Raw genomic sequence first — 27,876 nt, forward strand, 5'->3', positions numbered from 1 at the left:
GAAATGATAATGGATGAGGAAGGAAAGGAAGCAATACCAGATGATAAAAAAAGAAAAAATGCTCAAGAATTAATGAAAAAAGAGAATTGCCATGATTTAGAATGCACAATAGAGATAATAGAGGAAACAGAGGACATGATAATTGATGAGGAAGGGAAGGAACCAACAGCAAAAGATAAAAAGCAAGGAAACAGAGGAAGACAGACACAAGCTAAGACTGACAAGTATATTCATAAGTTTACTAAGGGACCCAAGCATCTCAGCTCTTCCCAGCTCACCAGCCCACCTCAACCCAGACACGAGGGGACATTACATCCAGGGAGGAACACACACCAGGGGAAGAGAAGGTGGTGAAAACTGCCACACTTCACAGGGCAGGAGAGTCAATGAGATGAGGACTCAGGCTGGACCAAATAACCCTCCTTGTGGCAGAACAGACAGCACAAACAATACTACCATAAAGAACACTAAGGATGCAGCAGAAAACAATCCTTACAGCAGAACAGACAGCACAAACACTACTACCATAAAGTACACTAAGGATGCAGCACAATACAATCCTTACAGCAAAACAGCAAAAACAGGGAAAAAATTAATCCCAGACAACAAGAAGACAAAGAACACCCAACTTGAACTGGAAGACCCTCCAGACACCACAGGGAGGACCTCACCAGCCAGGAGGACCCAGAAACACACTACAATGCAAGACAAAACAGACACAGACAGCACAGACAGCACAGACAAGTCCATTCTCTCCTTTACCAGCTCCATCCCCTCTGCAAGGCTGGTGGAGGGGCCACAGGGGACGGAGGTGGAGGCGTGGACCGTACCAGTGGAGGAGGGACATGGCGTGCTGCTCACTACCGCCCTCGCCACCACTGCTACCTCCTGCGTTCTCCTGGTGGTGCAGGAGTGTGGGCTGGGACTGTGGCGGCCGTCTGCTGGGGGGTGGACGCTGGTCGGGGAGACTCAACACAGCATAAGGAACATTGGTGATATAAGGTAGTTGCAGATGTTGTGGGTGCTGGAATATTGCTGGGGTGTTTTTAGGGTTCCAGAGGCTCTAGTTGAAGTGATCTGGGTTTCTAAGGGTGTTTTTATGGTTCCAGAGAGTCTAATTGAAGTGACACAAGTTTTTACGGGTGTTTTCACAGTACAGAAGGCTCTAGTTGAAGTGATCTGGGTTTTTAAGGGTGTTTTTATGGTTCCAGAGAGTCTAATTGAAGTGACACAATTTTTTAAGGATGTTTTCACAGTTCAAAAGGCTCTACTTGAAGTGATCTGGGTTTTCAAGGGTGCTTTTTACAGTTCAAGAGGGCTCTAGTTAAAGTGACACAAGTTTTTAAGGATGTTTTCACAGTTCAAAAGGCTCTACTTGAAGTGACATAGGTTTTCAAGGGTGCTTTTACAGTTCAAAGGGCTCTAGTTAAAGTGACAGATATTTAAGGGTGTTTTCACAATTCAAAAGGCTGTAGTTGAATTGACACAGATTTTTAAGGGTGTTTTTATAGCTCTAGTGACAGATTAACAACATTTCTACACTATGAACAGGAGAAACACCCTTGAGAACCTGGCTGACCATCTCTTTGGCCTTTGAAAACACAGAGAGAGAGAGAGAGTGTGTGTGTGTTGCAGGGACATTCGAGTGGAGGGGCTGCCGTCAGGGGAGGAGGGGCGTTTCCTGATGGTGGCACAGAGGGAGGGGGAGGAGCAGGTGGAGGTTATGTACATCCAGGTCAGCTTGTGTGGGAAGGACTGGCAGCTCTCCTCGGCCTCCCTTAAGTCTCCTGTTAGGTTAGTACGCAGGAAAAGTACAAATTAGGAAGTATAATTGTTTTCCCTCTTTTTTTCCTTTTTTTTTCCTTACTATTTTTCTTTTTTCCTTTTCTTTTTGCTTTTCCTTTTTTCCTCCCTACTTTTCCTAATTTTCCACTTCTCTTTTTATATTTTTCTTTTCTTTTTTCCTCCTTTTCCCCTTCTCTTGGTCTTTCCTGCTAATTTGGGTTTATTTGTGTATTTTTTCCTCTCTCTCTCTCTCTCTCTCTCTCTCTCTCTCTCTCTCTCTCTCTCTCTCTCTCTCTCTCTCTCTCTCTCTCTCTCTCTCTCTCTCTCTCTCTCTCTGGTTTATTTGTTACTTATCATATTTAACTGTTTATCAATCTCTATATCTCTATATCTCTTATATATCTCTTATTCTTATCATCCTCCCTCCCTCCCTCTCCCCAGTGTATCCTCCGGCCTTGCCCTGTGTGTTGTGGGAGAGTGGAGTGTGGTGATCAGCTGGGCACCACAGGATACCTCAGACAACCCCCACCTCATCCTCCTGGACCTCGATTTGACATACTCTCGGAGGGCCAAGAAGTGGGAGCTGGTGTGTCGGCCCTCCACCTGCTCCCTGCCTGCTGGTGGTGGTGGTGGTGGTGGTGGGATCACAGCCTTGCTTTCTGAGTGTGGTGAGTTTGGTAAGGTTTGTGTGTGTGTATGTGTGTGTGTGTGATTTGTTGTTTTTGTCTCTCTCTCTCTCTCTCTCTCTCTCTCTCTCTCTCTCTCTCTCTCTCTCTCTCTCTCTCTCTCTCTCTCTCTCTCTCTCTCTCTCTCTCTCTCTCTCTCTCTCTCTCTCTCTCTCTCTCTCTCTCTCTCTCTCTCTCTCTCTCTCTCTCTCTCTCTCTCTCTCTCTCTCTCTCTCTCTCTCTCTCTCTCTCTCTCTCTCTCTCTCTCTCTCTGGGGACAAATATATTTTATGCATAATGTCAAGAAATGTCTGTTTCCTAATTGAAACTACCATTTATTACAAAACAGGCTCATTATTGTGTCATCATTTGGATCACCAGTGTTTACCGCCTCCCTTGCCCTCACAGGAACCTCAGGGGTGGTGGTGTGTTGGTCAGCAGAGGCCTTGACCCTGTTTGACCCCTGGCAGGATGCTGTAATTGGCTGCCTCCCCTCACCAGTCACCAGGGTGCTGTGGGCCTTGGCGGTGCAGGTGAGGCTGTCTTGACCTCCTCCTTTTGTTGTTTCCCCAGGGAGGGTTTGGTGCCATGTATTAAATCTCCTCCAGTTTTTTCTGACTTGCATATTTCTCAGTGTCTCCAATCCTTTTAAAATTTATACCTTTATTTTTTTTAATGTTTGACTCCAATCTCACGGTAAACTTTTTAAAATTTTACTCTAAGCTTTCTAAAATATAACTAAAAATTTGAGACGATTTGAATCCTCATTTCATTTCATTTCTCTCTCAGTATCTCCTGTCCTTTGCAGCTCTTTTCTAAATTCTTTTAAAATTTAGCTCTAATCTCTTAATGCCTGACTCCAATTTCACGGTAAACTCTTCATATCATTGGTCAGCCAGTCACACAGTCTTAAACCTTTTAAACTTCACTCTAAACTTCCCAGCATTTCATTTATCAGCCAGTCACTCATTGTTCCCCCAGGAGCTGCTGTTTGTGGTGGGGCCAAGACCAGGGGAGCCAGACCTCTCCCTGACTGCCATCAACCCCATGACGGGCAGCTGTGACCCCTTCCTGACCTTCTCACTCAGCAAAGGCACCACAGGGTAAGACTGGACTGCACTTTCAAATCTTCATAAGTTTCATATCCTCAAGAAAAACACTATATTGGATACCTTTCTCTTCCTCTCCTGCAGAAAAACAGCATTAGGTCCTCCTCCTCTTCTTCCTTGGTTACCCATCCTCATTTCTTCATAACCATTTCATATCCTTGTCCCCTTCCAGCCTCATCCTCTCTCAGTAATCAGACTGGGCCAAGCAATAGTGGTTTAAGCTTCATAAATTTATATCTAAGAGGGAGACAGGAAGGAATTGGTTCTTGAACAGAGTGGTGGATAGCTGGAATAGGTGCAGTAATCAGGTTGTTAGTTAGGTTGTTAGGTTAGTGAGTCAATAAGGTGATTTGAAAGGCTAGACAGACTTGTGGATGGGGGATGAGAGATGGAAAGAAATAGGCAGGCATATTTCATACAGGGACTGCCACGTGTAGGCCTGACGGCTTCCTGCAGCAACCCTTGTGTTCTCGTGTTGTAGTGTTAAATGTTTCTCCAGCCTCACTTCTCTATACTTTATCTCTGTACCTCATATTCTGTGCATCTTCATGTCTGTCCAGCCTCTTCCTAGCTTACCATGACCCCTTACACACTGCTATGTTCTGTCCAGCTTCCCCTCCACCCAGCCTCTCCCTACCATGCCATGACCCCTTACATAAACCTTGCCTCTCCCACAGTGTCCCTCCAGCAGCTCTGGTGGAAGGAGGCAGCCTGTGGAGGTTAACTGGTGTGTGCCTGCAGCTAGACAGACTCACTCTCTCCTTCTCTGGGGGACATGGAGTGTGTGTCTACTTCAGGGGACGTGCTGAGGTTAGGTGATGTGTGTGTGTGTGTGTGTGTGTGTGTGTGTGTGTCAGAGAGAGAGAGAGAGAGAGCATTCCATCCATCCATCACTACAAATAAATCCACCACACATGTCAGCTGATGTGTGGACTCATTCTGTTTATCACAAAAAGTTGTCCAGTGTTGCCACCTCCCAAGGGATACATGGGTGTCACTTGGAAATACATACATAATCACTGTAGTATTTTTTTAAATCCCCTCACGGCTAATTCCTCTACTTATCAATACTGGATGTTATTTATTTGTGTTGGTTACTTATACAACCATGGCAGCCTTGGTGATCCATTAAGATAAGTTAGCTGGGCAGTTCAGTCAGTGTGTGAGAGATATTAGTTAATGACCCGCACGCGATTTTTATTTATTTATTTTTTTTGTCTAAACGATTTGGAGGGGCGCAGCTTAAGTGATGTAGAGTGTGTAGAGAAAACGAATTTTATGGTTAACTTAATGATAATATTTTAGTAACAATCTCTCTCTCTCTCTCTCTCTCTCTCTCTCTCTCTCTCTCTCTCTCTCTCTCTCTCTCATCCATGATTACCATTATGCTTACCACTTGGAATATTTATTTTGACCAATTCCTTCATTGTTTGTAACACACTGACTTAGAGAGTGAGGAGCTGTTCTTGGTTTCTTTTTCGGCAAGCGTAAGGTGGCGGACAGTAGTGAGAGATATTAGTAGTCAGCTGATGCCGAAAAAGAAACCAAGAAAAGTTCCTCACTCTCAAAGTCAGTGTGTTACAATGAAGGAATTGGTCAAAATAAATATTCCAAGTGGTAAGCATAATGGTAATCATGGATGAGACGGTGAGATAGCGACGGGCGGTGTGTACAAGAGAGAGAGAGAGAGAGAGAGAGAGAGAGCGTGTGTGATTGTTAATAAAATATTATCATTAAGTTAACCATAAAATTCGTTTTCTCTACACGCATCACTTGCGCTGCGCCCCCACACTCCAAATCGTTTGGGAAAAAAATCTCGCGACCCGCGCTAATCTGTTCCCGAGAGCGGTCAAGGACTGCATTTCCACACCTGCAGCTCAATCGCGCGACTTTTTATTACTATTATTATTTATTTATTTATTTATTTATTTATTTATTTTATTTATTTATTTATTTTTATTTTTTTTATTTATTCATTTATTTTTTTTTTATCCCAGTGACAAACCGTCTCTTGCTCAGTAGAGCATGTCCTGTGGAGAGGTTCTTTGATTAATGTGAGAAGGTGGCTGAAGTGTCTTCTGACATCCTAAAATAGTTGAAAAATCTAGCACCTGCTTTAGCATTGTTGACTAGAGTGTAAAGCTACGCCAGTATCAGCCGCTCACAGGAGTTATAGGATGTATCCACAGTGACGACGGCGACGTGGAGGGAGAATGAATACAGCACAGCTTCCTCATCAGTCCAGGATGCAACAGCCACAGGCTGCGTGAGGCTGCGAGCCTCTCAGCAGCAGCCTCCTCACACGGGAGACTTACTGGCAAGACTCGGTGGCACGTTTTGACCACACGCACGAGCTGAGTCGCGCGAGCAAACCACCAGTGTGAAAGGGCCTTAATATTAACGCAATTTCATCAGTAACAAAACAACCAATGAGTTGGATATGCCTTTGGAACGGAATCCTTTACGAACTATCCTTTTAACAAAAAACCCGATGACTATCTGGACTAACAACCAGTCATATCACACCACAAAGACTTATCACTAATTAATATTACAAATCACTATCATGTCTCTGAATAATAAGAAAAGTAGTAATGTCAACAAAAGTGCGCGACGCGAGCCTCAGGTGTTTAGCTGCACCAGGTATGGCCTCGGCGCCCCACTGCTCCTCCTCGCCTTATTTTTCCTCCTCCAATAGCTCCACCGGCCTTGTAGGAACCCTGGGGTGCCCTTGGAGGCGTAGGGTACTGGGAGCCTGGTGGGGGAGGCCTGGGAAGCGGTGATTGTGGCGGACTGGCGGGGCTGAGACAAGTGGCCGAGACTAGTCCTGAATGTGCTGGTGATTTAGTAGTGTGTGGTGGTGCTGGGGTGTGTGTGGCGCTCCTGGCCCTGTGGTGGATGGGATCTGCGTACTAGGGCGCCAAAGTAACCGTGGGGCTTCCTGTGTGGGACTTGTAGTTACGTCAGCTAAGTGGATGTCTTGCCTCAGTCTTACCTGATGTATTTACCTGTCAGTCGGAATATTGAAATTACGATAGTGTTTTTATCATATGGTTAGGTTAGGTTAGGTTTGTATTCATTTAGTTCATTAATTTCACTGCTGAGCCCTTCATTGTGCAGTGTTGGGGAGACTAGCGTGGTACAAGCCCGAGGGTGAAAATGTTAAACTGTTCATATCTTTTGCATTTTCCTCAAGTGTTAAGTCTCGGGTCACGGCAACAGTCTCCTGAACACTCCCACCCTCTTCCCCTCCCCTGCCACTCCCAACTCTCTCTCTCTCTCTCTCTCTCTCTCTCTCTCTCTCTCTCTCTCTCTCTCTCTCTCTCTCTCTCTCTCTCTCTCTCTCTCTCTCTCTCTATTATTATTATTATTATTATTATTATTATTATTATTATAATTACTATCATTGTTATTATTATTATTGTTATTACTATTTTCACCATTATTTTCATTAACCCAATTACTCTCTCTCTCTCTCTCTCTCTCTCTCTCTCTCTCTCTCTCTCTCTCTCTCTCTCTCTCTCTCTCTCTCTCTCTCTCTCTCTCAGTTTTTTGTACCACCTCTCTACGCTCCTCCTTCCCTGCTCTACTTCCCTTCTTGACCACTCCTCAGCCCTCGTGTGCATGTGTGTGTGTGCGTAGAGAGAGAGTGAGAGAGAGTTGTATTAATTTTTCACATCCCCCATTAGTTTTCCTATTGGTACATCACAGCTTGAAAGGAGGGGGTAGTAATTACAGCTTGTCCACTACAGACTTCCTTCACACACACACACACACACACACACACACACACACACACTGCACTTAAAACTCAACAAATATCAAGGCCACTCGTACACCAGTCTTGGAGGGGGCCGCAAATGACCCCTAAGTGTTTTGACACCGCTACAAGTTTTTTTCTTAATTAACCTCTACAACACTTGCAGCCTTGGATTTAAGTTTCAGTCTGTGGAGCATTACTTCTACTCTTCGTCTTCTTTTTCTCACCCAAATGCAGGTGTTCGAGGTACCTGACAGTTCCCTTATAGCTTCTCCTTATAGTTCCTCGCCTGTTTCTGGCACCATACCAAATAACATTTCTAGTAGTTTTAATCTTTCTCTCCTTTATTTCAAGCTGACGGAGCCACTGCTATCTCATCTTTAAAGCTTAGCCCGCCTCTCAAATCTTTCCTAAAAACTGTACCTTGGATGAGTGAGGGTTCATTCCTTCATCTCCTCTGTCCTCCATCTGCTTCATACCACCCAGTAAGACCCTTGAGAAAATCTTTTAAGTATTCAGGCATTCTCTCCTCAACCACAGTCCTATTTCAGTATCAAATGTCCACACACACATCATTTAATAGTTTGCTTCAGTTATTAATCCACGCTTGAGAAAATGTTTAAACTTTTTACACAGTTTTCTCAGATCGTTATATAGTAGTCTGACAGTTATTAATCCACACTTAAGAAGAAAATTTTGAAGTTTTTTATACATTTCTTCCTCAGTCACTTGTATCTTATCATCGGCTTAGACCTGTTAAAGTAAATATTGAAATTTTTTATACATTGCTCCCTCAGTTGTATCTTATCAGTGGCTTAGACCTCTTTTAGCTCCACAATTGATGACAGTCCCTCGCTCAGGCTGCACACTCACTGAGGCAGACGTGGCACCACAGCCTTAGGTCAGGTGTTGTGTCAAGCCTCCCTGTGCTTCTGTCTTTTTTGCCATAGTGGAAGTTAACATTCACTCGTATCGGCAGAGGTGTGAAATTAGGATAAGTAATGTATAAGGTTGATTTCTAGTGCCAGAGCAGAGGTGGATATGATAAATTAAGCATGTGGAATGAGAGAAACCTTCCAAGATGAGGATAGTAATGAATAAGCTTAACTTGTAGTGGCAGTGGAGTTGGAAATGATAAATTAAGCAGGTGGAATGAGACAAACCTCTGAAGATGGGGGTAAGAAATGTATAAACTTGACTTGTAGTGGCAGAATGGAAGTGGAAATGATAAAATACAGCAGGTGGAATGAGACAAACCGTCCAAGATAAGGATAAGTAATGTAAAAGAGGTAATGAATGATGACCGTTGATTAACTGTAAGGAAAAACATTTAAAGCTGAAATACGTACGTGGATTACTGGAGTGGGCAGAGGCACGACACTACAGCACTAGTGTGTGTGGCGTGGGCACCTTGGTACTCACACCCCTCCTGCCTGTAACACCCAGGGGCAGAGGCACACAGGATTTGGTAACCGAGAAGCGTTAGAGGCCGTGGTGCTTGTGAGTGACCCCTGCCATGCCGTGTTGGAGGGAAAGTCACGCAGGGTACACGTTTACGTTTGCGCGTGAAGGAATGCCCTCGTGGAATGTGCTTCAGTTTGTGGTGGTCTGCATGGGTGTGGTGCACGAGGGGTCACCAGCGCCCCGCCACTCAGACCTCAGCCCCGTCAGTGTGCAGGGTGTGTGGCGTGACGCGACAGTCTCCCTCGAAGTCCTGTGAGTATGTGCGTAGTAAAGTGTTTCTCCTTCTCCTTCCAGAATTTAGACTATGAATTGTGAAGTATAAGGTGTTATGGATGTTGAGAGAGTGTAGGAGTGCGGCAGTGTGTGGAGCGTGTGTGGAGGGCCGAGGATGTGACAGTGGTGGCCCCGGTGATGCTTCCACCTGGCCACACACTCCCTGCCCCTGTGTGTTGATGCTCGCCCCCAGCCTCCCTCGGTGCAGCCCCCCATGAAGTAGTGGGAGCGCGGCGTGTGTGGTGGAGGGTGGGCGGCAGGCGGGCGCCCCATGTGTGGGGTGGCGCAGGACACAACCGGCCAGAGTGACGTAGCGCTCCCCTTGGAGGCGGCCATGCCCCCCTCAATCACCCTGGGCTCCGAGCCCCACAAGCCTGCTGGGGGCCTGGGGGATCGACCCCCTCACCAGGACCACCCGCCGGGCAAGGACATCCCCACCATCGACCTGTCCTGCGACGAGAACGACGACCTGCAGAAAGCCATCGCCCTCAGCCTGCAAGACCAGGATGGTGCGGCCACCCTGCAGGGCATGTCGGCGGAGGAGCAGGAGGTATCCCGCGCCCTGGAGGCGTCCCTCAAGGACTCTCAGCCCCAGGCCACCGTGGACCTGCTCAACCCCCGGGAGCGGTGCCGCCAGCAGGGCCGCCCTGTCGGCCTCAAGAACATCGGCAATTCATGCTGGTTCAACGTGGTGATCCAGCCGCTCTTCCACATCCCGGTGTTTAGGGACCTCATCCTGGATTTCCCACAGAACCTTGAGGTGGAGGAGCACATGGAGGAGAGCCACAAGGGGCCGCAGCTGGTGCCCGCGCTGCGCCGCCTCTTTGCCCTCATGATTGGCTCCCACAGGAAGTACGTGGACCCATCCCTGGCTGTACAGGTGTTCCAGGGGCAGGAGATGCGGCGCAATGCCCAGCAGGACGTGTGCGAGTTCACCCACAAGCTGCTGGAGCGCCTGGAGGAGGAGTTCCAGCAGCTGCTGCGCCGCCAAGGCGTGGAGAAAGAGAGCTCCGGCAGACACATCTCCAAGGACGCCGACTTTGACAACCCCATCATGAAGCTGTTCTATGGCCAGGCCAAGAAGGAGGCCTGTGAGGCCACTGCCGAGGGGGAGCAGCAGGCGCCGCAGCAGCAGCAGCAACAGGATGCAGAGCAGCAGCAGCAGCAGCAGGAAGAGGGCCCCAAGCAGGAGGCCTTTGGGCAGTACCCGCTGCGGGTGACTAACTTCCGGCACATCCACGACAGCATCCTGGCGTCCATGAGCAGCAGCGCGCCAGGCGGCGGCGGCAGCAGCAGCGGTGGCGGCGCCGCTGCACCACCGCGGCAGGAGACGTGGTTCAAGATGCTGCCGCCGGTGCTGGTGTTCTCACTGTCGCGCTACGAGTACTCCCACGAGAAGAAGCGCGCCGAGAAGGTACACAACAAGTTTGAGTTCCCTGAGTTCCTGTACATGGACCGCTACATGGAGGCCAACAAGGACCTGGTGCGGGAGAAGCAGGTACGGGTAGCCAGCCTGCGGGGCAAGCTGGGCGCCCTCAACCGCACCCTGGACCGCTACCTCAAGTACGGCTCTGGGGCGGCCCAGTACCCCATTGCCGACATCTTGCGCTACACCCTTGACTTTGCCCAGGCCGGGGGCGAGCCGGGCCAGGATGCCCCCTCCCCCCCAATGATGGAGGTGGACGGGGCGGAGGATGATGTGGAGATGGCAGAGGATGGCCTGGACTGGATGCCCCGCCCCTCCCCTGCTCCCAAGGAGGAGGAAGAGGAGGAGGACAGGGCAGGGGAGCAGCAGCAGCTGCCACCCCAGCAGGTGCCGTCCCCCTCAAAGCGCATGCGTCTGCTGCCCCCCGCGCCACGCTCCATCTCGGGAACAGAGCTGGCCACGCTGCAGGGCTGCCTGATGCGCTGGCTCAAGGACGTCACGGCACAGGTGGAGGAGCTGCGGCGCCTCATTGGGGAGCTGGAGCGCCAGCTGAGCCAGGTGTATGAGGAGCCAGCTCTGCGCCAGGTGCCCTACCGCCTGCACGCCGCTGTGGTGCATGAGGGCCAGGCCTCTGGCGGCCACTACTGGGTGTACATCCACGATCCCCAGGCCGGTGGCTGGCGGAAGTTCAATGACATCCAGGTGGTGGAGGCCAGCTGGCAGGAGGTGCTGCAGGACAGCGTGGGCGGCCACAACAACACCAGCGCCTACTGCCTCCTCTACATCGACCAGGGCCGCTATCCCACGCTCTTCCCCTCCGCTCCCAAGAGCCAGGAGGAGTTGCTGGCCGGCCTAGCCCTGGACCTGCAGGAGCACATCAAGGGCGACAACCAGGCCTTCAGCCGCGAGCTGGAGGAGTGGGACGCCCGGCAGGAGGCTGCTCATCCCGAGGTGCATGAGACAGCGGCGTCGGCGGAGGCAGCGTCCCTGCCGGCGCCGGCACCCAGCTCGCCCGATGTGGTGTGCCTGCGGGAGGGAGAGGAAAGCAGGTTCTTCACGGAGGTGGAGACCATGCTGACCCACATGGTGCGGGAAGCCCTCACCAAGGCCCCAGACAAGGCGGCGGCAGCGGGCCACGTGCTGTACCCACTGCTCAACCAGCAGGTGACACAGCTACAGAATCTGGATGTGGTGCACAGTGACACCAACAGCCTGTACTGCGAGCCTTCCCTGCTGGACTTTGGCGTGTACCTCATGCGCAACCTGCAGAACGCCGACTTCCTACTGCAAGTGTACGGATGCGAGGTGGTGCTGCAGGTGGCCCGCGGTCTGGCACACCACAGCCCCCTGGTGGAGCAGGCGGAGCGCGAGGCCCTGCACCTGCTGCGCCAGCTGACGGACAAGCAGCGGCGGGCAGAGGAGGGCCAGTACCGCGGCTGGTTGCGGCACTACCGCTGCCTGGTGGACTGCACCTGGCACCTGGTGTACGGCTTTAGGCAGCACCAGCGCGGGGCCCTGGAGGGCGCCCTGCCGCACCTGCTGCGGGCGTGCCAGATCCACCGGGAGCTGCAGGAGCGGCCTCCGGCCGGTGCCAGGAAGACGCTGAATGGCCGCGTGCTGTGCCAGGCGCGCAACGCCTGCCTGGTGGCGCTCAGCAAACGGGTGCTGGACACCTTCGTGAAGGAGGAGGCGGAGCAGCTGGGAGACATCCCTGGCGTGGTGAATGGCCTGCTGGTGCCGGCGCTGGCACAGCTGCTGTCCAGCGACACAGAGGAGGACCGCACCACCATCGAGCAGGTGCGGGCTCGCTGGTGCCTGCTGCTGGACCAGGAGTGGGAGGTGGTGGCGCCGGCCAAGTCTAAGATGGTGCAGCAGCTGCTGGAGACCATCATGAACGCCGGCTCCGAGGTGCGCAGCAGCGGCCCCTTCCAGACCCCGCGCCCCCCCAACGTGCTGCAGCTGTACAAGGAGTACCTCAAGTGCTGCAGCGAGATCATGGCCGAGCCGCCCCCCGCGCCCCCTCCCCCACCGCCTCCAAGGCCCAGACCAGCGACTTGTGAGGCCACCCCGCCCCCGCCCCGCCCCGCCCCGCCCGACTCTCCCCCAGACTGTGATAGTGTTGAGGACAGTGTGTGAAGCAAGGGCACCCCACCTCTTCCCCCCCTCCCTGCCTCATCCTGTACTGCCCCTCAGCCCCTGCCCCTGCCCCTGCCCCTGCCCCTGCCTCCTGCCCTGTGCGTGCTGGCTCTGCCTCAGCCCTGCTTCATACTTCACAGACTACAGATCTTAACAAGAACACTGTTTGGAAACACCTGGAAACATGAGCATGTGTTGGTCTCTCTCTCTCTCTCTCTCTCTCTCTCTCTCTCTCTCTCTCTCTCTCTCTCTCTCTCTCTCTCTCTCTCTCTCTCTCTCTCTCTCTCTCTCTCTCTCTCTCTCTCTCTCTCTCTCTCTCTCTCTCTCTCTCTCTCTCTCTCTCTCTCTCTCTCTCTCTCTCTCTCTCTCTCTCCTTCCCCTTTTTCCGTGTGTCTCGCATCAGTTTAAAAAGAAAAAACGGTTCCATCTTTTCGCTTTTATGTTAGTTTGTGTCAAAGTCCGCTCACTGCAGCCTCTCCTCCACCTGCCCCCTGAGTAAGCCTCCTCTCGCCCAGCCTAGGGACCACCCGTGCCTGTCCCCGCCTGCCCTGCCCTGCACCTGCCCTGTGCCCGTCACCTCTACCACCAAGAGGACACCCCAGCGCCACTCACAGCCTGGTGCCCTCCCCAGATCAGTGGCCTGGTCCAAGAACATGGAGACTTACAATGGGCCTTGGTGAGTCCCCATATCAGCCATTCAGACACATACACACACCCACACCCTCTCTCTTGTGATAGTTTAGCAGGCTGTAGTGGAAGTTATTAGGGTTTTCAGAGGTGTTTTCAAGATTCTAGTGATAGTATAATAGGCTGCAGTGGAAGTTATTAGGGTTTTCAAGGGTGTTTTCAAGATCTAGATAGCTTAGCAGGCTATAGTGGAAGTTATTGGGATTTTCAAGGGTGTTTTAAAGATTCTAGTGATAGTATAACAGGCTGTAGTGGAAGTTATTAGGGTTTTCAAGGGTGTTTTCAAGATCACAGATAGTTTAGCAGGCTGTAGTGGAAGTTGTTGGAGTTTTCAAGGGTTTTCTAGATCCTAGTGATAGCTTGGCAGGCTGTAGTGGAAGTTATTGGGGTTTTCAAGGGTGTTTTCAAGATCACAGATAGTATAGCAGGCTGTAGTAAAAGTTATTGGGGTTTTCAAGGGTGTTTTCAAGATCTAGATAGCTTAGCAGGCTGTAGTGGAAGTTGTTGGGGTTTTCAAGGGTGTTTTCATGATTGTACAGACATATCATAAAGATGTTATAACAGTGGAAAAGATCACCCATGAGAACCCAGCCAGGCCAAGCTAGTCTCTGTTGTCAGTCCTGGGGAGAGAATAATGCATTGCAACACATGGATTGGGGGGGAGACTGTGTAAAAGGACCTGGTGAAGACTTGACCATGTGTAGAGTTTCATTGAGGACCCTTCTGGCTTCTCATCCCCTACACACACACACACACACACACACACACTAGTCATGTCATCACTGATAAGATTGTAGTGGTGGCTGTGAGTGGAATAATCTTGCATCACTTCCACATGCCTAAGTTCTCCCTCACTCTCTCTCAGCCTGCCTTGCTATCCTGATCTACTCATAGTTTCCTGACAAGACCAGGTACCTCACACACTCTGACAGACTCCCTCAAGAGCAGGAGACTTAACAGTAAGAATAATCATAAAAGCAGTCTGGTTTGGCTTTCACTACTGTTTCAGGCAAGTCTCAGATATCCCTGTCTGTTTCAACTTGTCATCCCTGATCCATGAATTAGAGAGGTTTAAAAAGGTTAGACAGCTTTATGCACTGGTATGATAGGTTGTAAATTGCTCTGAAAGGCTATAAGTCTCTTACAATCTTGCCATCTGCTCTGTAAGGCTTTGAATCTCTCTTCTTCTTAACATCTCTTCATCACACCGTTCCCTGATAAAGCCTGCTGACTGATGCACTGACTGACTCCCAATAGCTCTGTACCTGATGCCCATATGTGTGTGTGTGTGTGTGTGTGTGTGTGTGTGTGTGTGTGTGGGGTAAGATTTTCACCATGATTTCTGTCACTTATTGGCTTCACCACTGTTCTTTCTCATTACAACAGAAAAGATAACAATGGTAGATAGAGAGGCTAACCAAACATGCCATTATGAAGACAGTATTGTGTGTCTTATAACAATAGAAAAATATTAATGGTGCATTGATCAATTAACAAAACAGTAATGTAATAGATTCACTGACGTACTACTCATTAACATAAGCTTTATTTGTTTATTTATTTATTTATTTATTTATTTTTTTTTTTTTTGCTATTTTTTAGTCCTTAATTGATTTCTCTTCTTCTCCCAGATAGTGATCTTACAATGATTAAATATTAGTACTAAGCTTATTTATTTATTTATTTATTTATTTATTTATTATTATTTATTTATTTATTTATTTATTTATTTATTTTATTATTATTATTTTATTTATTTATTTTTTTTTTAATAATTCTTTCCTCTTTCCTTCCTGCAGATACAGTGACCTTGTTTGACCCAGGCAGCTTGGACCCTTTCCCGTCCCCACTCCAAGACAAGACCACTCCAATCAGTGCCACCCTGGACCAGTGCCACACAGAAACCCTCTCTCCAAAACCCATTCTTATCACAGTCCCCCTTTTGTCCAGTTTTCTCTACCCTGTGCTTGAAAGAAAACGGGTACTCCTATTCTGAATCCCCTTGTTTTTTTGCCATACTAAGAATACTCACTCATCATAACCGAATCTTTCTCATCACAGTGCAGCTTTCACTGTCCTGGTCTTAAAAATATATCCTACGCTTAAAAAAAAGTATTAGTAAATTCTGAATCCTTCGCTGTGCTCTTAATCCTGCAATAATGTACTTGATCCCTTCCATACTCGCTTGAATCTCTTGAATCTCATATGTCCACTTATTCACTCGTTGGACACTCGCACCCCTCTTTGCACACTTAATTCCTTTTATGAAGACTTAGATCCACGCCATGCATTCTAATCCCTCTAAAACTCTCTTGAAGCTTTCATGCACACTTAATCCTATTCAGTAAGGCTTAAATCCTCTTCATGCAGTCTTAATCTCACCAAAACCCCTTCAAAGCTTATCTTACACACTTAAATCCCCTTCAGGAAGACTTAAATCCTCTATATGCCTTCCTAACCTACTAAAACTACTGAAACCCTCTTTGTACACGCTTAATCACGCTAAAACCCCTTCAAAACTTATCTTACACACTTAAAGCCCCTTCAGGAAGACTTAAATCCTCTATATGCCTTCCTAACCTACTAAAACTACTGAAACCCTCTTTGTACACGCTTAATCACGCTAAAACCCCTTCAAAACTTATCTTACACACTTAATCCCCTTCAGGAAGACTTAGATTCCCATTGTGCACTCATGATCTCACAAAAACGCCTTGAAAGCTTATCCATGCACACTTAATCCCATTCATTAATCTCCAAAACCCTGCCCTTGTACCGTGACCCATGGATCCCTTTGAAGGACCCTCACACTCCTTCCCCTGGACTAACGGGTACTTAGAAGCCAGGCAAGATAGGCTTAACCCACGACGTGGCCGAAGAAGACAGCCCAGGCCTCCAGCGTGGGTACGTGCGCCTCTCGTCAACCTGCACGGCTCCACTTCTACCACCGCCACCACCAGGAGCTCCCGCTATGGCACCCTTCAGCCCATCACAAGGTTCTGCAGGCCGGGAGGTAAGCGCTAAGAGTGAATTGGCGGAATGCACGAGTGTCCCCTTGTTTCTGTCCCTTGCATCTTCTTTGACTCCTATCTTTTGCAGTTGTGCTCTCCTTCAACCTTCTATCTCGCTTTCCCATTTCTCTTCTCCCTTGGTCATTTTCCTAGAGTGAAGGGTTAGCGTTATCCACGAGTCTTCCAGCTGATTCTGACCTTTGCATCCTCCAACGGTTCAGAGGGCTGTAATTGAAGTTATTCCGAGTTTTAAGGATATATTTACGGCTCAGAAAGTTGTAGTTTTATTTATTTTTATTATTATTATTATTTTTTTTTTTTTTTATGATTCTAGTGACGTATTAAGAAGATTCCTACATAGTTAAGAGGAGAAACACTCATGATAACCTTACTAATCATCTCTGTGGCCTTGGAAAATATTCGTGGAGAGAGAGAGAGAGAGAGAGAGAGAGAGGTGTCAGGGAGGGAAAGATGATGCATGACTGATATGTTGGTTCTCTATAATTTCTTTCCTTACGTTGCTGACTCATTTCCTGCCTCGAGGACCACTGTATTATAGAGCAAGATTTCTTGTGCCCCGACTTTCATCTCTCAGATCTTCTCTTCATAATCTAGACTCGTATTCAGAAACGTTTTGTTTGTTCTATCTTCACTACTATTTTCCAAGACAAATGATTACACCGAGTGTTAATAATGTAGAAATTTTGTTAATCTGTAAATAGAACCATAAAAAACACCCTTTAAAACGCACGTAACCTTATCACGACTATTTAATAAACCCACAGAGATAATTAGTCGAGTTAGCTACAGTTGTATTTGTGTTGATCATAATTCCTACCTTTATCTCTTGGGTGCATTGACTTGGATTCGGGAAGTACGCTTTAAAGGGGAGGGCAAGTTTATTTGATATAGCTTCAGTGTTCTGTGACATGATATTACGAGAGAGAGAGAGAGAGAGAGAGAGAGAGAGAGAGAGAGAGAGAGAGTTATATCATCTCTTAAGTCATGTATTCGCGCGCAATCTCTTGACGTAACTAACTTGCATGTCCCCAAACACACCAGCCTTACGCTCCCCAACACTTCACCCCAGCCTCACGCTCCCCAACACTCCACCCCAGCCAGCACAATTTTCACCTCGCCCCACCCTTTCTCATCCCAACACACACACACACACACACACACTAAAGTTATGAACCAATCATATCCCGCCAAAACGTACTGGGTAGCGGAACATTCTAGAACAAACAGGTTGCATCATGTGTCTTAACTTGTGTAAAACTGGCGGGAAACAAGAACTATCACGATCCGCGCCCGAAAAATTTGGCGGGAACAGGAGAATTTAAATTTTCCCCCACTCTCTCCCTCTCTCTCTCTCTCTCTTGTATTGCTTTGTATAGCTTGAGGGACGCAGGGTACTGTTAATGCTAGCAGGACTTTGTTGACCTCTAAGGGAATAAGGGATGAGCGTGGTACTAGGATTCAGTGTGAGAGAGGAGAGGGGGGGACGGGCATCGCTAGAATCCACATAATCGTGTATTTATGCGCGCGGGTTGTATGCAGAAACTACTTGAGTTATATTTTTTCACCACCGTCTTGCCTTGCCATCTCCCGCTGCCCCTGATCCCCCACGAATAGTTAATCTAACACCGTAGCGCTCAGGATTAGACATACAGGTACAGGGCAGAGTATTGTGTTTGTGTGAGGCATAGTTGGCATCTCTGTCCCGCCAGCTGAGAGGGGGGGTCTGATAACGGGTTACCGCTTACTGCATTGCCTGGTTGTATTTCTTCAAGGGAATTGATTACTTAGGGGAGAAATAAACGAGGAAGACTTGAAACATGGGCATCGTGAACTTAACAAACACGGCGGTACTGGAAGTGTTAGATGTGAAGCATGAAGGGAGTGTTACGAGGGGAAAAAAAAAAAAGGTATAGATAAATAATATCTGAGCAATGGCATAATTGTAATCACATACGTATAGTGCACAGAGAACCAGTGTTGCCAGAGCAGGCTGTTACCGCTAGGCATTATGCTATACAGAAAACCATTAAAATGTGGTGTTTGCCGTTAAATGACGATTCCTTTACAAAATATTATGTGGCTAGATGTAACACATTCATAACCTTTCACACAGTCACATACCCAAGACGCCATTGTCATTCCCCTTCACTGTTTCCTTAGACAACTTTTAAAGGCTCGAGGGGAAGTTGCTGGAGGACTTTTATATTAGTTTTCATGAATCTAGTGACTAAATACAGTACTCTCGTAATCTTAAAGTTTTGAACCCAATCACAAACCTAAGGCTGTCTTCTCCCCTCACAGTCTCCTTCCTTCGTCGTATTTTTCAAGGGGAAGGTTAATGGGGATTGTAGTGTTTTTCGTGAGTCTAGCGGGAGTTGTAGATCAGCAAGAGTTATGTATTATAAATGGGGAGGAAATTATTATTTTTTTTTTTTTTTCCCAGTCGTAACGAAAGCTTTTGAGAACCCGGGCTTTGGTCTAGTAGTATTAGATTAGATACTAAGTTTAACAAAATGGCTTCCTTGTCTAGCGTGAAAAAAAAATAAATAGCGTGAAAGAAAATAACAAAACAAAACAAACACACACTAATGAGAGAACAAAGCTTTTCAAAACACGGGATCTGTAGTAGTAGTGTTATTACATGAATTAAGACCACAACCTTTAAATTAATATAGCTTGATTAAAAGACGGGGCATTGGTAACACTACGCCGTGACGTCATAGCGGAGGTACACAGTATATAAGGAGCAGCCCAGCCTGGCCGTAGGAGTACGTGTTTAGAACGAGACTGGCAAGATGAACGCGCACGCCTTCTCCGCTCCTGGCACAAGCTCTGGAAGAATTAGAGGTGGTGTGAATTGTGAAGCCAGTTGGACTGTCAGGGTGGGAAAGAACAACTGAGTGTCAAGGGAAGTATGAAGTGTGACGGTAACGTTAAGAGCTGTGCATGATTGGGGTACTTTAAGCGACTGGGAGTCCCCCTGGTCACTGCTTAGGACCATCTTCAGAAATCACTGCGCCACACTTACTCCCCTTGCTCTCCAAAGGCACCACTTCAAGCTATACGTGCATTTAATTGTGGTTTTACGATTATAGTGACGAATTAGCAAGTTTTCTGCATTGTGACGAGGAGAAATAGTCTTGAAAACCCACCTAAGTATCGCTGTGGCATTTAAACTCAGTCGTGGCGAAGGAACAAAGTGTTTTTGAAGATGGGCCTCACCTTTAAGCCTCCCAGCGTCTGTGCAACTCTCAACAGGCTGCAGAATGTTGGGCTTTCCGAAAAGTAACAAGGATGAGAATTACGCCGTCACTGGCATCTCAACAGACTCAATATTGTGGTTGTCGGAAAAGCTATTGAGAGAGAGAGAGAGAGAGAGAGAGAGAGAGAGAGAGAGAGAGAGAGAGAGAGAGAGAGAGAGAGATAGAGAGAGAAAGAACTGAAAAGCACAAGAGTTGGTCAGAATGTGAATTTCCAAGTCACATGATTGAAAAGCAAGTCTCTCTCTCTCTCTCTCTCTCTCTCTCTCTCTCTCTCTCTCTCTCTCTCTCTCTCTCTCTCTCTCTCTCTCTCTCTCTCTCTCTCTCTCTACGCTGGTGATGTAAAATGCTTATTAAACTCACGACACACACAAAAAAAAAGTTGAAAATCCTAATAACTTCCACAACAGCCTATTACGCCATCACTAGAATCCTTAAAAAAAAAAAAAAAAAAAACACTCACTAACATTTACCAAACGTCACAAACCGACGTTCCCCAGAGCCTGCCTGCCTGCCTGCCTGCCTGCCTGTTGAGATAAGACGCTGTGGTGGTCGAGAATGCAGCTCAAGTTGACTGTGCAGTTGTGTGGTGGTGGTTGTGGTACTGAACATAATTGATGGGTGTGCGCGTGTGTTCGTATGTAGTGTAGTTGATTTTGTTGTGAAGTATTGCATGATAAGTGTGGTGGTGGTGGTGTATGTATAATCTTCATACAGTTTCCTTTTTTTTTTTTTTTTTTTTTAAGATTTGCCGAATGATTGAGACGGAAAATTCTCTCTCTCTCTCTCTCTCTCTCTCTCTCTCTCTCTCTCTCTCTCTCTCTCTCTCTCTCTCTCTCTCTCTCTCTCTCTCTCTCTCTCATGAAAACACCCTTAAAATTCCCAACAGCCACCGTGACTTCCTCAATATCGAAGTTTACCTGATTAATTAATTACCAGTCAGTTTTGTAAAAATGAGTGGACTGGAGTAAGACAGAGGAAACAGGAGACAAGGAAATAAGAGATGTTTTGAATGACTGAAGGACTTCGAGAGAAAATAGGAGACAGGGAAAAAAAGAGAGAAAGAATGATTTGAGAGACTGAGAGATAAGAGAATATGTTAAAAGACTGAAGGGCTGAAAGAAAACATGACATTTTTTTTAAAGACTGCGAGAGAGACTGAAAGACTGAAGGACTTTGAGAGAAAATAGGAGACAGGGAAAAAAAGAGAGAAAGAATGATTTGAAAGACTGAGAGATAAGAGAATATGTTAAAAGACTGAAGGGCTGAAAGAAAACGACAGATTTTTTTAAAGACTGCGAGAGAGACTGAAGGACTTTGAGAGAAAATAGGAGACGGCAAAAAGAGAGAAAGAATGATTTGAGAGACTGAGAGATAAGAAGAGAATATGTTAAAAGACTGAAGGGCTGAAAGAAAACATGAGAGATTTTTTTAAAGACCGAGAGACGAGATGAGAGGAAATGAAAGACAAGCGCAAAGTTACATCATTTTTAAACCTCCCCTTGTTGATTTTATTTGCGCGGGGGTGAGTCATGGCTTGCTCTATCTTTGAGGGTCCCGGAACAGTAGGCTTCTTTGCTATCTTCTTATCACTGTTGGCTTAGGTGCGTTGGTGGCGTCATGTTGCAAGGGATGGAGTTCTCTTAAGTTGCTTTTGTTTATTTATGTATTTTATTTATTTATTTATTTATTTATTTATTTATTTATTTATTTATTTTTATACCCTCTGAGCTATTGGTTTGATGTTTACACACACACACACACACACACACACACACACACACACACACACACACACACACACACACACACACACACACACACACACACACACACACACACACACACACACCCTGAAAAGTTTACTGGCCACGCCATAAAACATTTTTTGTACTGTTACAGAAGCAGAACATCCATACAAAGACTTAAATAGCAGCTGCATTCAAATGTTTTTTCTAGTACCCAGTGATACACACACACACACACACACACACACACACACACACACACACACACACACACACACACACACACACACACACACACACACACACACACACACACACACAGATTCAGTCCAAACTCTTCATTAATTTTTTCCACCTCATCTACAACTTCAAAAAGACTCGATTTCCCATATGACATTCACTTAAGAACACTTCTACTTTGATGTCTTTTGAGCCTCCACCTTTGCTGTCCTGTCTCTTACATCAGTGTAGGATTAGTATACAGACAGCTGAATAAGGACCTCGAGGTGTGCTGGTGTCTGTTTTCCTTTGTACTCCTTTGAAACATTAAGATCATTTCAAGTCTTTTCGTTAGCTGCCTTGCTTCTTCCATTAGTATTTGATATAGAATAGATATACAGACAGCTTAGTGAGGACCTCAAGGTGTGCTGCTGCTTGTCAATTTGAGCCTACAACTTTGCCTGTATGTTAGACAAACAGGGAGGACCTCAAGGTGTGTTGCCATTTAATCTAACCAACCTAACCTAACCTAAACTTGTCTTCCTCTGTATTCTGTGTTAGTGTTTATGAAGGAAAGTTGTGTTGATTTGTGAGCTGTACCTGCAATGATACTCCTTCCTCATCTTTCCCCAGACATCAGGAGTCTCGCCGAGCCCATCGCAGCGCTCATAGATAACAGATCCAGCAGGGACATAATCTTGTTCCTGCAGGCTGCCTCCAAGGATGTCAGGGAACAGGTGTTTTGGGGTAAGTGTGTGTGTGTGTGTGTGTTTTTTTCTATTTGGCTCTGAAGGATACTTTCTCGTGTAGTTTTAGAGAGAGAGAGAGAGAGAGAGAGAGAGAGAGAGAGAGCAGCATTTACAGATACAAGTTACTGTGCGTGTGTGTGTGTGTGATTGACGAATACAATTTATAGTGTGGTGTTAGAGGGATAGGTCAGCATTTATGAATACAAGTTCCCATGGGAGTTTGTCAATGATGGCATCCTTTCTACCCCACACAGGATTATGCCTCCAGATGTTTGACTTGTTCAGGCAGCAGCAGCCCACCTTGCAGTCTCCGTGGATCAGGATTTTGCTGTCAAGGTGAGGTGTGCCTTGTCTTACCTTGTCTTGTTTTGTCTTGTCTTTTATCTTGTCATCCCACACACACACACACACACACACACACACACACACACACACACACACACACACACACACACACACACACACACACACACACACACACACACACACACACACACACACACACACACACACAAAGAGAGCTGTGCATATAATTTTTCATTTACCAGTTAAAGATGAAACAGTAATATCAGTCTCATTTATTATTATTGTTTATTATTATTATTATTATTATTATTATTATTATTATTATTATTATTATTATTGTTATTATTATTATTATTATTATTATTATTATTATTATTATTATTATTATTATAGCCTGTTAGTGAGTGATCATATTACTGCTGTTACTCTCACCACAACAACTACTACTACTACTACTACTACTACTACTACTACTACTACTACTACTACTACTACTACTACTACTACTACTACTACTACTACTACTATCAATACAGTCATCACCTTTGGCACAATCCCACCACTAACACCATTCACCACCATCACAGGCAATGGCCAATCCCAAAGAGGGATTTTGGAGCATACCAGGCCACCACCAGGTACCAGGAGGAATATGAAGAGCTGGAGGAGCTTGGCCACGGTGGCTTTGGCCGGGTAGTGCGGGCGAGGAAGAAGCTGGAGAAGGTGGACTATGCTATTAAGGTGGTCAAGATGGACGAGTGAGTAATGGGATTTGTTTGCTGTTATCTTTTTATTGGTTTCAGAAAATGGTTTTATATATCGTTACCTAATGCTGGCAGTCCCACACAAGGCGAATCAGACAGAGCACCACACACTCACGCACACATTGACATTCTTTTAGTCAGGTATATTGGTGCCTCCCCCTGTGTTATACTGAAGAGGCGTGTGGTGTCCATCCTGTAGCATGAACGAGTCTTCCCTGGAGGAGTGTGTGCCGGAGGTGAGGACGCTGGCCACGCTGGACCATCCCCATGTGGTGCGCTACTACACGGCCTGGTTGCAGCTGGAGAGGTGGGCCGGTGCCACCCTCAGGGAACTCGACAGGTGAGAGATGTGTGGAAACCTTTCTCTGGTAAACTCTGGAACTCCCTGCCTGCTTCTGTGTTTCCTCCTTCCTCTGTCCACTTCTCTAATGCAAGAATTAACCAGTATTCTCAGTCATTCATCCCTTTCTCTGGTAAACTCTGGAACTCCCTGCCTGCTTCTGTTTCTTCCAAAGGAATGCCTCTCAGATCTCAGAATATTGTGCTCATGTGATGTGAAGAGTGTGTTGTGATGCGTTCTGATGTCTTTCAGTGACTCGAGTGGTGACTACACTGAAGATTCCTCCAGTGATGACAGTAAGCACATTTTAAGAAGCTCACGTACCTTTCTGAAAGTTATGGTTATGTGATCATCCTGGTGTGTGTGTGTGTGAGAAGACTGACGTGGTCCTCCTTGCAGGCGTGTGTGCAGACCCCCCGTCAGGACAGGGGGGCACCATCCCTGATGACGACATTGTGGTGTTCCAGGACACTGGGCCGGGGGAGGCAGCAGCCCAGCCTCCCTCAGGCAAGCACACCCCGGGCCTCAAACGCTCCCAGACCAATGGCCAGCCTCACAGCTCCCTCCTGCCCTACCAGCCCCACCCTGTGCCGCCGCTCAGGGAAGTCCTATACATCCAGATGAAGCTGTATGGAAAGTCGCTGAGGAAGTGGATGGACGACAGGAATGTCAGTGACTCTCTGGTGGTGGAGTCGGTGTGCCTGAAAATTTTTCGTCAAGTTTTAGAGGCAGTGTGTTATATTCACCATCGAGGATACATACACAGGGATATTAAGGTGAGTGTTTGGGTGCCTTCCTTACCTCACACCACACACAGTAATTCAGCCTGTGCCTCAGCCCCATATCATAGTCCCTTCAGGAGTCAGTCAGGTAGGGCTTATCATGATGCACCGAAGGCTAGCAAGACATGGTACAGGTGTGGTCAGGGAGTGTAGTTTTGACTGCCATGTTCAGTGGTGAACACACTTGATCACTACTGTCTCAACAAAACTGGTGGTGGTGATCTGCCTCCAACACGCAGCAAACACTAATAAACCAACACCACACACTGCTCCACAAACAGACACCTCACTCTTCCACTCCCAACACTAACAGACAAACCAATACCACACACTGCTCCACTAATAGGTACCTCACTCTTCCACTCGCAACACTAACAGACAAACCAACACCACACACTGCTCCACTAACAAACAGACACCACACACTCCTCCACAGCCACCAAACTAACAAGCACTACATCGTTCACAGCCGGCTAATATTCTCTTCACGCTGGAGGGAAACGACGTCCTGCTTGGGGATTTCGGTCTGGCACGGCTCATTGCTCACCCGCCCAGCGCTTCGTCACCCAGCGGCCTGTCCTCCGCCAAATATACCCTCAATGTGGGCACTCCAGTTTACGCTGCCCCGGAGGTGAAGGAAGGGAATTATGGGGAGAAGGTGAGGCGTTGTCTGTACCGTTTCTCTGTGAACATTGCCTGCTTGGTGTGTTGTCCAGAGTGACCTGCTGACACTGGCCTGTTTAAAAATGCTTTCCTCTTCCATGGTGACTATTTTCAAAGGCCACAGAGATGATTAGCTGGGTTGTGATGACTGTTCCTTCTTTAAATAACAGAAATCTTATCACTCTGTCACAAGAACTGTAAAAACATCCTTAAAATCATACGTAACTTGCACTAGAGCCTTTTAAAAGCAGTGGAGGTGCAGTGTAGGGGTTTCATAATACAGTCCTATACATCTATACACCAGGCTGGGATTCCCATAGAGGACAGCCCAAACAATACACCATACACTCACACACACACACACAGCATTCCAGTGGCCAGTACATCCCAGTGTCTCCCTAACAGAGTGACATGTACAGCCTTGGGATTATTCTGCTGGAGCTCTTCATGGTGCTCAAGACGGATTGTGAGAGGAGCATCGTTATCAGAAATCTTAAAGAAAACGGCGACCTTGATCCTGACTGGACAAAACGCTGGCATTCTATTGTGAGTACCCAGTGACGTGTGTGTGTGTGTGTATGTGTGTCAGAGTAGCATGTGTGGATTTACTATATGTCTCAGTTTGGCATATGAGTTTGCAACACTGGCAAAAGTTTAATATAAAGACACTTGTTTTGTCCAAGTTGCCACGTAGCAGGTCCCTGTGTTTCCCTACAGCATGTGTTTCCTTCCTCTCCGGTGTGTCTTCCTTCTCTCGGTTAGTTTGGGTTCTTCTTCCTCCGCAGGCCGAGTGGATCAAGAGACTCGTTGATAAAGACCCAGCCAAGCGGCCGTCAGCCAAGGAATTACTAGAGTCATCGCTGTTTCCCCAGCCAGAGCCACCGCCGTCATCCCCCGTTGCTGCTGGCGTCCTCCCAGTGCCGACACTCACGCTCACTGCCCAGGGGGTGGATGCTGCAGCTGCCTCTGTTGAATTTTCTCGTTCGCAGCTTATGAGTGTTACTTCAATTGAGACTAATCGCATTACCGCTGTGGAGTCCGTTAATAACCATGCCGTTCGTTTGGAGGTGCGTTCTTCGAAGGATGAAGAAATTGCATCTTTGAAGAAAGAGAATGCCATCTTGAAGGAACAAAACGATGATTTAACACGAGAGCTGGAGGCACTGAAGCGTAACCTGAGGGACTGCAAGATTGGTGATGCCGTGCAGACCAACGAAGATTAGCACTGCAGATGTGGATTACCAATGTCTGTGTGATACATTCTTATATCTTATATCTTCTTTATATGTTATTACAATTGATACCGCTAGAAACTATTAGCCAACCTTCCTTGGGCCGTGGCCCAACTCCCCCGTCTTGACAGAACCAACACCCTGCCAGCCTGTGCCTGTCATTGCAGGCACCTCACTGTACTGCTGTAGAGAGCACTACTTCCTGCCAGCATCTGACTTGTTGCTGCACGTCTAGGGAATCGCAACACTCGCCAGTAGCTTCTTAACTCATCTGCTTAGCGTCCGTCTGTCGGCGCCACGCTGCACGTGTGGCCGGCAATCCCCCTGTGTGCCAGTGATGTGGGCACAGTGGGACTGCCTCGAACCAGACCGAAGAGTGTCTAGCATGGGAGTGTTGGTGGTTCCCAGTGCGTCTGTGTGGCACGGTGACGCGCCGCCACGGATGGGGCAGCAATGGGGCCGGGCGCTGGGGCTGCCGGGGCACAACACTGAGTCTGTTGCCTGCTGGTGCGGGCTCATGGTTCCCTGAGTGGGAGAGGAGGCAAAGACAGTTGTCTAACAAATGTTAGTATGTAGTGAGAGCAATTATTTCTTTATTTTATTAACTGTTGCATCATTTTAACTTTGGCTGTCAGTCCTTGAATGAAAATCTTTGACCCTACAAAGGCATTTTGATGTAGAGTGGGAAGCGTTTGTCATGATGGGAGTGTGATTCACCCACTAAGGACAGCATGCTGATGAACTGTAAAGTTATGTTCGCATTCAGGAAAGTGTGGCCTGTGAAAACTGGTTTTAAACTTTATGCCCTTCCTCCCAGAGGCTGCCAGACACATCTGGACACTGTACAGTCATTGTTATAGTGCTGTGAACATAGTGTACATAACTGGTGACCCTGCAAGAGGCAAGACAAACAGTCCGATACTGTGTTGTTGTCCGAGGCACCGACGAGCCGCAGCGCAGGCTGTTGGTGCAGCACCAGGCAGCGTGCCACTGGCTGCTGTCGCCGAGATTGTTATATAGCCGTATACATATATATATAGATATGCATATATATATATACGTATATACAGTGTACAGCTGCCCAACACTACCTTTAACGTGTACATACTGCATAGCATTATTAACGTCACTGACAGCCGCCGCGGGGCGCTGTGATGCTGTCTTGGTTTTATTATTATTTTTTGTATTAATTGGGTTGTTGATGCCAAAAACCAATTTACTCCAAGAGTACACAATTGTTGCCAAAATTTTGCAGAAGAGCTTAAATTGTCCACTTTAAATAGAGCTCCCTTGAGGCTCAGGCCAGGAAAGCATGGTGAGTCAGTGTTCTATACCAAAAAGTATAGTGCTTTACACACATGCATGTTGATTTGTTTGTAAGTAAAGTACGTAGCATTCTGGACTGTTTTTGTTGTCTCCTTCATCCTCACACACACACACACACAGTCATGGCTCCAATACTTGCACTGCATTAGT

The 27,876-nt window shown here is 47.2% G+C and overlaps 3 protein-coding genes across 12 annotated transcripts; all 3 read left to right on the plus strand.

Annotated features, from left to right (window-relative positions):
• LOC135092803 (uncharacterized) lies at positions 1-15,245 on the plus strand. 6 transcript variants are annotated; one of them, XM_063991488.1, is made up of 9 exons: positions 1-1,002; positions 1,636-1,794; positions 2,227-2,462; positions 2,859-2,983; positions 3,432-3,553; positions 4,237-4,369; positions 13,134-13,294; positions 14,171-14,264; positions 15,105-15,245. In XM_063991488.1, the coding sequence occupies exons 1-8, from the start codon at positions 146-148 to the stop codon at positions 14,205-14,207; spliced, it is 1,830 nt and encodes a 609-aa protein (XP_063847558.1). In that variant the 5' UTR covers positions 1-145; the 3' UTR covers positions 14,208-14,264; positions 15,105-15,245. The 6 variants fall into 6 exon arrangements, with proteins under 6 accessions (XP_063847558.1, XP_063847560.1, XP_063847559.1 ...); XM_063991490.1 differs by having other exon boundaries at positions 13,139-13,294; XM_063991489.1 differs by having other exon boundaries at positions 2,227-2,453.
• Positions 6,103-12,910, plus strand: LOC135092801 (ubiquitin carboxyl-terminal hydrolase 25-like). 4 transcript variants are annotated; one of them, XM_063991483.1, is made up of 2 exons: positions 6,103-6,202; positions 9,078-12,910. In XM_063991483.1, exon 2 carries the CDS (start codon positions 9,328-9,330, stop codon positions 12,616-12,618), a length of 3,291 nt encoding a protein of 1,096 aa, XP_063847553.1. In that variant the 5' UTR covers positions 6,103-6,202; positions 9,078-9,327; the 3' UTR covers positions 12,619-12,910. The 4 variants fall into 4 exon arrangements, with proteins under 4 accessions (XP_063847553.1, XP_063847552.1, XP_063847554.1 ...); XM_063991482.1 differs by having other exon boundaries at positions 6,194-6,270; XM_063991484.1 differs by lacking the exon at positions 6,103-6,202 and adding an exon at positions 6,383-6,398.
• LOC135092802 (eukaryotic translation initiation factor 2-alpha kinase 1-like) lies at positions 15,130-27,800 on the plus strand. 2 transcript variants are annotated; one of them, XM_063991486.1, is made up of 10 exons: positions 15,130-16,318; positions 22,198-22,311; positions 22,568-22,649; positions 23,207-23,377; positions 23,583-23,723; positions 23,976-24,019; positions 24,123-24,499; positions 24,975-25,163; positions 25,574-25,714; positions 25,954-27,800. In XM_063991486.1, the coding sequence occupies exons 1-10, from the start codon at positions 16,090-16,092 to the stop codon at positions 26,389-26,391; spliced, it is 1,926 nt and encodes a 641-aa protein (XP_063847556.1). In that variant the 5' UTR covers positions 15,130-16,089; the 3' UTR covers positions 26,392-27,800. The 2 variants fall into 2 exon arrangements, with proteins under 2 accessions (XP_063847556.1, XP_063847557.1); XM_063991487.1 differs by lacking the exon at positions 15,130-16,318 and adding an exon at positions 19,039-19,184.
• Positions 27,801-27,876: the final 76 nt, after the last annotated feature.

Source organism: Scylla paramamosain, chromosome 41 (genome assembly GCF_035594125.1).
Source record: "Scylla paramamosain isolate STU-SP2022 chromosome 41, ASM3559412v1, whole genome shotgun sequence".
Taxonomy (NCBI): domain Eukaryota; kingdom Metazoa; phylum Arthropoda; class Malacostraca; order Decapoda; family Portunidae; genus Scylla; species Scylla paramamosain.